Source organism: Lissotriton vulgaris, chromosome 11 (assembly GCF_964263255.1).
Source record: "Lissotriton vulgaris chromosome 11, aLisVul1.2, whole genome shotgun sequence".
Lineage (NCBI taxonomy): Eukaryota > Metazoa > Chordata > Amphibia > Caudata > Salamandridae > Lissotriton > Lissotriton vulgaris.
The window spans coordinates 1,111,944,744-1,111,957,086 of record NC_141699.1 but is presented as its reverse complement, the minus strand read 5'-3'; the positions used below and the strand labels follow the sequence as shown (position 1 = coordinate 1,111,957,086).

The 12,343-nt window shown below is 47.2% G+C and overlaps 1 protein-coding gene across 1 annotated transcript in view; it reads left to right on the top strand.

The window, feature by feature from the left end:
• Nucleotides 1–5,886, top strand: part of LOC147684265 (putative cation-transporting ATPase 13A4) — a 164,376-nt gene extending 158,490 nt beyond the window's left edge. Inside the window, exons 27-28 of the mRNA XM_086942618.1 lie at nucleotides 3,290–3,370; nucleotides 5,228–5,886. Coding sequence (XP_086798744.1) covers nucleotides 3,290–3,370; nucleotides 5,228–5,461 — 315 coding nt within the window. The 3' untranslated portion in view covers nucleotides 5,462–5,886. The remainder of the gene's footprint in view (nucleotides 1–3,289; nucleotides 3,371–5,227) is intronic.
• The last annotated feature ends 6,457 nt before the right edge of the window (nucleotides 5,887–12,343 follow it).

The following is a 12,343-nucleotide window of genomic DNA, read 5'->3' as shown; positions in this document are numbered from 1 at the left end:
CACTCCCCCCCCTGCTGTGAGATAGAGCAGCCCAAAGCTGCAGCAGCAGAACGATCACCAGTTATCACTTTAGTCTTCCTTTATTTTCACTGCTGAAAGCAGTGTGGCGGCGCTCCTCCCCCTGCTGTGAGAGTAGAGCAACCCGAAGCAGCTGCAGCAGAACGATGACCAGTTATCATTTTAGTCTTCCTTTATTTTCACTGCTGAAAGCAGTGTGGCGGCGCTCCTCCCCCTGCTGTGAGAGTAGAGCAACCCGAAGCAGCTGCAGCAGAACGATGACCAGTTATCATTTTAGTCTTCCTTTATTTTCACTGCTGAAAGCAGTGTGGCGGCGCTCCTCCCCCTGCTGTGAGATAGAGCAGCCCAAAGCTGCAGCAGCAGAACGATCACCAGTTATCACTTTAGTCTTCCTTTATTTTCACTGCTGAAAGCAGTGTGGCGGCGCTCCTCCCCCTGCTGTGAGAGTAGAGCAACCCGAAGCAGCTGCAGCAGAACGATGACCAGTTATCATTTTAGTCTTCCTTTATTTTCACTGCTGAAAGCAGTGTGGCGGCGCTCCTCCCCCTGCTGTGAGAGTAGAGCAACCCGAAGCAGCTGCAGCAGAACGATGACCAGTTATCATTTTAGTCTTCCTTTATTTTCACTGCTGAAAGCAGTGTGGCGGCGCTCCTCCCCCTGCTGTGAGAGTAGAGCAGCCCGAAGCTGCAGCAGCAGAACGATCACCAGTTATCATTTTAGTCTTCCTTTATTTTCACTGCTGAAAGCAGTGTGGCGGCACTCCCCCCCCTGCTGTGAGAGTAGAGCAACCCGAAGCTGCTGCAGCAGGAACGATGACCAGTTATCATTTTAGTCTTCCTTTATTTTCACTGCTGAAAGCAGTGAGGCGGCGCTCCTCCCCCTGCTGTGAGATAGAGCAACCCGAAGCAGCTGCAGCAGAACGATGACCAGTTATCATTTTAGTCTTCCTTTATTTTCACTGCTGAAAGCAGTGTGGCGGCACTCCCCCCCCTGCTGTGAGATAGAGCAGCCCAAAGCTGCAGCAGCAGAACGATCACCAGTTATCACTTTAGTCTTCCTTTATTTTCACTGCTGAAAGCAGTGTGGCGGCGCTCCTCCCCCTGCTGTGAGATAGAGCAACCCGAAGCTGCTGCAGCAGAACGATGACCAGTTATCATTTTAGTCTTCCTTTATTTTCACTGCTGAAAGCAGTGTGGCGGCGCTCCTCCCCCTGCTGTGAGATAGAGCAACCCGAAGCTGCTGCAGCAGGAACGATAACCAGTTATCATTTTAGTCTTCCTTTATTTTCACTGCTGAAAGCAGTGTGGCGGCACTCCCCCCCCTGCTGTGAGATAGAGCAGCCCAAAGCTGCAGCAGCAGAACGATCACCAGTTATCACTTTAGTCTTCCTTTATTTTCGCTGCTGAAAGCAGTGAGGCGGCGCTCCTCCCCCTGCTGTGAGATAGAGCAACCCGAAGCTGCTGCAGCAGGAACGATAACCAGTTATCATTTTAGTCTTCCTTTATTTTCACTGCTGAAAGCAGTGAGGCGGCGCTCCTCCTTAGCGGTAGAGCCGCCACTGCCAGACCCCTTTACAACCAACATCCAATGGCTCGCCCACTCAGCCCACGAACATACAAATCATGTCATAATACGCCATCGTGATTTGCAATTATAATCTATAGAAATGTGCAGGTGCAGCGGGCACTTAGGCACTCTTTTCTGAGATGTATTGAGTCTGGGAAATCCCAACTCAACTCATATCTTCAGGGCTGAAGTGGAAGGGGTCTTATCATTTGTTTGACCATGTGTCGGGGTATGGGGCAGTAGTTTTCCTCATGAGTGAGTTTGGGGTAACAGGGCAATCGAATGGAATGCGGCTTCAGTGTTCTGAGTCAAGGTGGATATGGGCTCCTCTGTGGTTCTGATACATTTTGCATAAGAGAAATCTCCAACTGCATGAGGGAATTCGTTTTTTAAGAGCTGAAAATCCCAGTTTTTAAAAAGAGCAAAGTCCCAGTGCACAATGGACATTTGTTTTTTTAAAGAGAAAACTCTCAGTTCTTCAGGGATTTCGCCTTTAATAATAATGTAATGTTACTGATTCACTGGTAGTTTGCTCTCTTACACACAAAAACTAATGTCCCTCAAGGAGTAGGATTTTGCCTGATGCTCTGATTGTTTTCTCAAAGTGCGTGAGGGGCATTTTAGCCTTTTCCATATCTGGCACTAGTCTCTGTCCATTGCCTTCCAGACAGAAATAAAGCGGGAGGACATGGGATTGGAAATAGAGGGGTCTTCGGCCCCCGTTTCCACCAGTGGATGTTCAGCGGGATGATTTCCCATAACATACCCTGTGGTGGCTCCTCTGCAGGGATTCTGGTGTACCTCCTGCTCAGAGAGTCGGGAGGATATGAGAGATAGGAAATCAGTAAAGGCATTCATTGATTTTTGGCGGCTCTCCCATGAGTTTTTCTGCTCAAATATCTATTACAAATTGTAAACCTATGTAAACTGTGGCCTATTAGAAATGACTGTAGAACCCATAAAACTGAAATTCTACTTTTGTTAGTGGTCTATCTCTAAAGTTTCACATCTTCAAAACAACGACAAATGAATTATTAATGATAAACATAAGTGATATTCCTGTTGTAACTCTCCTCTTTTTTACTTCATAACTCTCTCTTTCTAGTGATCTCCTAGGATTCAACCTCATTGACCGGGAAGGGTCATTGTAGCAGGCAGTATCTAGACTGTGACCATGGATGTCCTATATATTACATTTTTTATTCTGTTATTTCGTCCAATATTTCCTTTTTTTGTTGTGGAGTCATAATCCTTTAAAATAGCTGCTTATTAATGCAGTCCTTGTAATTTGCCATGTGAATTGATGTAATATGTCCTTCTTGCACCAGCGTGTTCTTTTTGTGTCGTTTTATTGGAATGTGGGTAGTTGGAATAAAAAAACAGCCGTTTTTTGTTCCAACTACCCACATTCCAATAAAATGACACAAAAAGAACACGCTTGTGCGACTCCATCCTTGTTCCTTATCTGTGATCAATCATATCACACACACCCTTTGTGTGCACTGGACCTTGCTTACATTTTACTAAAAGGGAGGAGTTTCTCCACCTTTGGTTTTCAGAGTTTAGGGTTTTCTCTGACCAAGTTGCACCAACCATAACCACCATCTCTTTCGACTCAACCACTACCTGTTGTGCGCCTTTTACTTCTGTACACTCGCAAACCCTTCGCTGAACTCTAATATGTCCTTCTCCCTCCCCTCTACAGCTTGTCTGCCTTCCCACCCTGTGGCGGGTTCACATCCTCGTTCTGGTCATAATTTGTCTTTTGGTTCTCTCTTTCATTGAGGTAAGAAGTTTTTTGTTGTATTAGACTACTATCAATGAAAAATTTGGGTACGAACTTTGGAACCAATGTACAAAGCTTTGTGATCATAAAAATGCAGGTCATAGTGTACAAAAGTTACATTCTGAGCTGGGATGTATTTCTGACTCGGAAAGTGCGCCTCACGACCCATAAGAAACCACAGAGGAAAGAAGGCCTGTAATGCACCCCCACCCATTTTGTGTTTCACTTTGCAATGCACCAGGATTGCCTGGATAGTTTTTTAATCATAGAAAGCCTGAAATTGTTTCCCTCGAATGCTGTGGCATACTGGATCAGTAGGGGAGGTACTGAAAAGGGCCGTTGCTTAAAGCCTTTGGTGAAATTGACATTGACTTTCACTTGGTAAAAGACAGCCTTTTTCCATGGGTAAAAGAGGGTGCTGCTGTTTCATTAAAGGGGCTCTTTCCCCTTCCTCTGCATTCTCCTGTGATGAGATATGGTTTTCTTTTATGAGATGACTTGGAATTGTCTTTGGGTCCTTGCCGCTTATTTTCCAGTATGTTTTTGTCTTCTTAGATACTGAACCATTTCATTATAATAGTGGTGAGCATTCCATGTTTCACCATAATCTAGGAGTGTTGAACCCTCCCCCTTTACAGCATCAGCTGAACTCACCAGTAACCACTGTAACTACAGTTTTACACAATTTCTAGCCATGAAATGGCCTTTCCCAGTGGCTCACATGGAAGCAGCAGTGGCCACTCATTGCCCACTGTGCTCTTCTATCTGCAGGGGCTGATATGTTACCTTCTAAAATGTATAAAGTGTGACTGATGCCCTAGAGGGTGTCCCATGCTCTCTCCTCCTGGAGTGCCCCCTATGCCTTCCACCAAGAGCCACCGCTGACTATGTACACACACTGTCCTCCCAGAAGCCTGGCCCACATTAACAGCCCACAGTGCAGCAGCTGTCATTGTTCTGCACTGCTCCATGCATCCTACTTTTATTAAGACGATGTGGCTAGTGTTTGCTCACTTGTGACTAATTCATTCAGTCAGGATTCCCAAAACAGAGTCAGTCTTCACAGATCTTGTTTTGAGGTTTCCAAAAAGTGTGTTTCTTGTAGACTTTCAAAGGTCTCGTGTGAGCCCTGTAGGTCCCTTGAAATATGCAATCAAACTCATGAAGGTTTCTGAGAAGAAAGATATGGAAATAATATTGCACATGAGGTAGATGCAGGGGGGAGATAAATGAGGTGCATCCATTTTGTAGATACATTGGGTAGATACATAGGGTAGATACATGGAGTGGGTCATATGATAGATGCATGGGGTGGGTGGATACATGTGGTGGATACCTGGTAGATACATTGGGTGGGTAGATACATGGGGTGGGTAGATACATGGGGTGTGTACATTGGTAGATGCATGGAGTGGATACATGTGGTGGGTAAATGGGGTGAGTAGATGTATGGGGTGGGAATGTGGTAGGTGCATGGGGTGAGCAGATACATAGGGTGGATGCATGTGGTAAATACATGGGATGAAAACATAGGGTGAATGCATGGTTAGATGCATTGGGTGGATACATAGGTAGATACATGCATTACTGAGTGAGCGAAGACTTCAGGTAGATTGCGTTACTAGAAAATCAAATATGGAACAAACCCTTTCTGTTTAAGTGGTAACGTCACATGTGTGTGAAAGATACTGTTGTGTGCAGCATTTACATATATTTAAGGACAGCCACAACTTCACAGCCTATTGAGGTACCAGGGCCAAAGGGTCCAATGTCTTCTTGCAATAACATTCAGTTCTCTTCAACAAAACCTCTATGAAAAGAATCTCTAACCTATCCCAAACATCTCTCAATTCACAGGATTTGCTCCTCGACAACCGGAAGCTCTGGATGTGGCTGAAAAAAGTTTTCAAGGTGAAGCCGGGAAGTAATTACAAGAAGATGCAACTTATCTTGGACGCGGACCCTGAGTGGCCCCCGGTGAAAAGAGTGGAGTACGCGGCAGACCCCAGCAGCAAGGACGTCAACTGCACCAAGGAAGTCTACTGCAACCCTGCCTTCGATAACAATGAGACGGTCGAAACCCAAGCCTGAGGCCACATGAAGACTCTCTGCCCACAATGGAGCAACGGCCCCTGCGATTCAAGGCAATATAATAGAATATTTATTATTTGCAGATTTCATAGAGGGCTTGTTCTCCTCAGCTACACAAATTAAAAAATCAGAAAGGCAGCGGCCATTATGTGTGGCATCAGTGACCAATAACGGATCAATGCAGAGATACGATGAAGACCTTTGCAGAGGCACAGACATGGGTTGGACATGTTCTTGAATGTTGGTCAGGGTTCACCAGTTTACTGTCACTAGTCCTGAACATGGACCTACAACAACAAATGGAACACCAAAGGCTAAAATGTTAAGATTGTAGAGGCCTCCAAGAGACCTTCTTGTTGGTATCAATGCAACATAAATGTCATGAGTCATTCACTTAAATAATAAGTGATCAGTTTCCCTCAGGTCCTTGCGGTCTTTTACCATCAATGTACAACAAGATGCAGCAGCGATATCCATGTTTTATATAATACGCATAAGCATGACAGTGACTTCTATCTGAATGTAATGTCAACTTATGACAGTGAAAGACTCAGCACTTGCTGATTTTAATTTGTGAACTGACAGGATCCCCCTTTATCAAGAGATAGCTCACCTCTTATTCAATGTTTCAGATCTTATGCAGCAAACTGAGGACACCACCTTTAATGCCGCAGGTCATGGTCTCAGCCTCCCTCCTTCTCACCCAAAACTGACACTTTTACAGTGTTCTATCATGTCTTGATTCAAATTTTAATGTTAGAATTCTCAAATTTAAAGCCATTATTAGTGGAGGTCATGTTTGTAACATGTCCTAATGTGGCTTTTCCACTTCAATTTATACACGGGCGCAATGACTTACTAAAATGATCCCACAGCCATAGTAAAAAGGGCCTGGATGCTTCAACTGGTCTGACGATAAATAAAGTGACACCTGAAAAAAGGCCCAACAATACATGGACTCCCTCTGAATGATAACCATTGAAGCAGCTAGGCATCCATACATTCACAGCAACGTAGGTGGAGAGCCCTTTCCACCCAGAACAAACAAATGTGTATGGCTAAGTAAACCTGGTCTAAACTCCAACCTTGAAAGATCATAGCCAGGCCATATTGATACTGCTCAATCCTTCCCTCAGTGGCGTGTGTTCCTCAGAGACTGATGGCAGCCCCTTTCCCAGCTTCCTGTGACTCAGTGGCCTTGGTCCTACCAAAGTTTCCTGAGACTCCTTGGCCATGATCCTACCCAAGCTTCCTGTGACTCTTTGGCCATGGTCCTACCCAAGCTTCCTGTGACTCCTTGGCCATGATCCTACCCAAGCTTCATGTGACTCTTTGGCCATGGTCCTACCCAAGCTTCCTGTGACTCCTTGGCCATGATCCTACCCAAGCTTCCTGTGACTCCTTGGCCTTGGTCCTACCAAAGTTTCCTGCGACTCCTTGGCCATGATCCTACCCAAGCTTCCTGTGACTCTTTGGCCATGGTCCTACCCAAGCTTCCTGTGACTCTTTGGCCATGGTCCTACCCAAGCATCCTGTGACTCTTTGGCCATGGTCCTACCCAAGCTTCCTGTGACTCTTTGGCCATGATCCTACCCAAGCTTCCTCTGACTCCTTGGCCATGATCCTACCCAAGCTTCCTGTGACTCTTTGGCCATGGTCTGCGAATTTCGACCTTTGCGAATCACAAAAGGCTTCATACATATGGCCCCTTGTCTGATGTGTGTCCTATGTTTATTTACCTCTTGATATATGGGAACAACTTATTGTCAACAACTCCACTGCTTATCTTGCACAGAAACTTGTGATATCCGGAAGAATCAGAAACTCCCGATCCGCCAGAGACCTCCTGCTTCATCCTGCACGCTTCTGGAAAAAAAAAGTACAATCTGGCTTCCTCCGGGGCCGCTCCAAGAATATGGAACTCTCTTCTGCCCGCCATCAGAAGAATCCCTTCTCTGACACGCTTCAAAAAGGAGGCCAAAACCTTCCTTATGGGTAAATTCCTTAGTTAAATGAATACAAGCACTCACCCCCAGTCAACAGATCTGGGTTAAATCCATCACCGTTCTTTAGCCCACTCTGCCACCCCAGTTCAGACATGGCTATATGCAAATCAGTCTGACCCTGTGCCTCATGGGAACAGTCCAGCCCAAACTGCCAAGCCATGTCTTCCCTGGACCAGAAACAAGCTTCCGTGGACCGGTTTCTGGCATTCCAGACGTCTTCAGCCCAGCTTGCTTGAATCCAGTGGCAAAATGAGCAAGGGACTCACGTCTGAGCATACCCTGCCACACTTATGGCGGCTAAAAGCGGTACAAAAGGGGGTGGTGATGGACGGAGCATCTGAATCAATCAAACACGGCTAAAAGCGGTACAAAAGGGGGTGGTGATGGACGGAGCATCTGAATCAATCAAACACTCACACCCAGTCAAAAGATCTGGGTTTAATCCATCACCGTTCTTTAGCCCACTCTGCCACCCCAGTTCAGACATGGCTATATGCAAATCAGTCTGACCCTGTGCCTATCCAGGCTGAAGGAGGCTGAGAGCCAGACACCGGTCCTTGGATGCTCGATTCCGGTCTAGGAAAGACATGGCTTGGTAGTTCGGGCTGGACTGTTCCCATGGGGCACAGGGTCAAGGCTGATTGGTATATAGCCATTGTCTGACCTAGGGTGGTTTGGAGAGCAAAAAAACGATGGATTTAGGCCCAGATCTCTGTACTGGGGTGAATGTAAGACATTGTTCTGCATTCTGTCCATCAACTGTGTTTTTTGCACGTTTGCAGTTAGGCACCTCATCAATTTAAGGCCAGGGTGGCATCACTGGATTTGCCTCAGAGGCTGTGCCATGTGACATATGATGGTCCCAGGTATGGAGAAAGAATGGTGGCCCCCACACTGAAGCAACACCCCCTGTGCATCAGGGTCCATGATTTTTTAACAGATAGTCACTCCTGCTTTGGGAGTTTGTGTAAAACAAAAAGAATTATGAAGTGGAGCAAAGACAATATATCGCCCACTCGACCTTTCAATGAACCTGCGGTGGAGCCGCATTTGAGGCAGCTCAAATGTTGGCTTAGAGACCCCAACCATGCGGGTCTGTATGTAGCGTGTCTGGTCCCTAAATTATGTGTCTGTTGATTCCAAAAATCTGGTGAGGACTGGTAGATTGGACAGGGGCTTGTGGTTTACCAGCAAAAAAAAAAAAATATATATATATATACACACACATATACACACAAGACATATTTGAGGAATAGCAATATGAACGATTGTTTCAGTTTGCCTTTTATTTTGCTGGTCTTAAGAGTAAAGTGTGCCATGCTGGTCACGTCATTTCCAGGGAGAACAACTGCCTCAGGCGTGTGGCAAGAATAGTTCAATAGATACTCTTGGGGCCAAATTTATCAAGGTTTTGCATCGCCCTTGCACCACGCAAGATGACTCAAAATGTAGAATGAGAGTTACCAAGCCACACAAGGCCACCTGCGTGGCTGGCAAAGAACCCATGGTGCTAAAGGGTGACTGCGCTGGCGCTCCGCAGCAAATGTGTGCCAGCGCTGGGAAATGTCAGGAATGCACTGTATAATGTTAAATATGGCGCTTTGCTACCCTTTCTGTCTCACGCAGTGCAGCAAGGCGGCTTGCAGCACTGCATGGTTGTTTGATAAATGTTCCCCCAATCACCTGGGTTTCATCTGCATACATATAACAGAGTCCAGGATTGGAGAGGTTTGGAGAGGGACTGCGCCTAAATGGTAAATAGAAACAATGGTTAAATGTGTTACTGAACTAAGTAAAAGCTTTGTTAATGTGACAGACCGCTGACCCAGAGGGGAGCTTGTCTTCCCATTCTTAATGAATTTATCATATCAGATACGATGCTTTAAAAGCAACCCCCCACGCGTGTCAATGTCATGCATGCACGTGTCTGCGGGACGCATGCACGCGTCTGCGGGAGGCATGCACGCGTCTGCGGGACGCATGCCCGCGTCTATGGGACACATGCTCGCGTCTGCGGGACGCATGCACGCGTCTGCGGGACGCATGCACGCGTCTGCGGGACGCATGCAAGCGTCTGCGGGACGCATGCACGCGTCTGCGGGACGCATGCACGCGTCTGCGGGACGCATGCAGGCGTCTGCGGGACGCATGCACGTGTCTGTGGAACGCATGCACGCTTCTGCCAGACGTATGCACGCGTCTGCCGGACGCTTGGCGTGCAGGCCGAGAGACCGCTCTAAAGGTGCGCCATTGTGGGGGCAGTTTAACACCAGCCCCTTTACCCCTACCTGAGTCTGAGTGAGAAGCTAATTAACAAATTAAATGTACTTGATGTTATGTCTATATTGCTAACTCCAGGCCTCTCTATAATGTGCACGACAATAAAGGTGCACAGGTTTCACCCTCAGTAAAACAGAAAAATATTGTGAAATATTTTCCACCTGCTGGCTTGCTGGTCTCTGTAACTTTCCTTAGCTCATAAGATGTAGCCTTTCAAGACTGGAGGCTGCCCCCTGCTGGCAGGAGTGATGGTTTTCATTGTCTAATCTGTGAAGTTTCCTTCACCACAAAACGTCCAGGAAGAACAATGTGAAGCTGAAATGAACCCCTGCCATGTATCTGAAAGTAGCTATTTTAGTTTTGGTGGAAAGATTATATAAATAATAAATGACTGTATATAAATGTGTTTGATTATATTTTAATCATACAAGTGTCCAGACATAACCATGTGCAACCGCCTTTATTTTTATATCTAACATCTTGTTTTCTAAATCCGTTGCTGGCTGAATGTCATGTATTTAAAAAGGTCCCTGTTTTGTATATAACGGGCATGGTTTGAAACAAGATAAATGGGCTGACGTTACTGGTCAGTGGGGTTCTTTTTTTATTTTTTGGGCTTCATTCTGCTCAGGTTTCTGGAGCTCTGCGCTGCTTTCCCAGTTGGAGCTATAGCGCACCTCCTTTCGGTGCCTTTGCTCATAGTTTGTATATTTGGTTTATTTTTGATTTGCGGCTCTATTGAATGAAGTCTCACTTTACCTCACCTGACCCCGTTGCACTGTTGGCTTATTTTAACTTCATTGACATTTGTACACTTCCTATCTGTGTATGTGATTTACTGCTTCCGTAATGTTTATTTTTTTAATTCTAAATAACCTGGGTGTTTGATTACGCATTGTTAATCAGGATTTGTAGTTTTTTAAATAATTTATGTGCCAAGGACAAACAAGTGAGTTTCTGTTTTGTACTTTTTTTGATGCAACATTAATAAAAACAATGATAAAAAGACCAAGTGTGAGCCTTTTGGGAAGTGATTTCTGGCACTGTGTTGATTAAAGTTTGCCTCCCACTGACGTTGCTGATAGGCCCTTTCTGGTAGAAGGTAAGAGCATCCATACAGGGAGCCTCTAGTCACGCCTCAATACAAGGCGCCTCGGACAAGCCTCCATACAGGGCGCCTCCATCGAGCCACCATATACAGCGCCTCCATACAAGGCGCCTCTAGTCACGCATCAATACAAGGTGCCTCGGTCAAGCCTCCATACAGGGTGCCTCCATTGAGCCACCATATACGGCGCCTCCATACAGGATGCCTCTGTCATGCCTCCATAGAGGGCGCCTCCATCGAGTCACCATATACGGCGCCTCCATACAGGATGCCTCTGTCATGCCTCCATAGAGGGCGCCTCTAGTCACGCCTCAATTCAAGGCGCCTCTGTCAAGCCTCCTTAGAGAGCGCCTCCATACAGGGCACCTCCATACAGGGTGCCTGTGTCGCTCCTCCATACAGGGCACCTCCGTACAGGGCGCCTCCATACAGGGTGCCTGTGTCGCTCCTCCATACAGGGCACCTCCGTACAGGGCGCCTGCGGATTCACGGGGGCAGATTTACTACTTCTGGCGCATCTCTGCTAATCAGCAGGGATGCGCCAGAAGAGTTGCGATTCATCTGCCCACCCGTGCGCCACCACTGATGCGATGCAGTTACAATGCGGCGCACCGTGGGTGCACGGCTGGGCAGATGCGTGTCGCATCCCCCGTCGTTAAGGCGGCGCATTGCTGGAGTTGCATTGCAAGCGGGACGCAGCTCCAGCAAGGCTCGGGGGTGCCGTATCAGTAACATGCTGCGTCAATCCTTACGCCTGCTTCAAGCAGGCGCAGGGTTTTGACGCAGCATGGCCTTAAAAGTGACTCAGTGAAATCTTATAGATTTCACTCAGCCACTTTTAGAAGGTGTTCCTGCGCCGGAACGCCTACTTGTGGTGCAGGGCTTTACAACGTGATGCATCTCCCTAGATGCGTCACGTTGTAAATACCCCACAGCATGGCGCTGGCTTTGCGCCACCGCGTTACAAAAGTGACGCAAAGGCGGCGTAAAAGAGGTACAAGGGGCTTGTAAATCTGTCCCCCGGTTTGTCCTTCGCTCGGCTACCATCATGGCCGTCCATGCGGACTCTCCTGGGGCTGCCATTGTCCGGCCCCTGGTGAGAGAGCGGTCCTTTGTTGTCTTCAGCATCACCTAATGTCCGAGCCCTGATCCTCAGCCTATCAGTGGACAATGATCACACAACTGCCTTTTCTACTACTCCTGAGTACACTGGCTGCACTGATGTTCTTCTATGACCTGCGCTGGGACGCCCCCTTGAGGTGGCTGTTAGCGCTTTACAAATACCAAAGATTACTTCACTTTGAAACATTGCCGTATGCAAAGCTCTGGCCAAGGCTCTGAAGCCAGCAGAAGAGTCGGCGATCTTAGACATTATACGGTTTAACTCCTTTGCTGCGGTGGCTATTCCGCCGCAGCGCTAATGGTCGCGGGCGGGCGCGCGGCTCACCCGCGCTGGTGACAGAACCGTGCCGTCACGGCTCGCGGGTG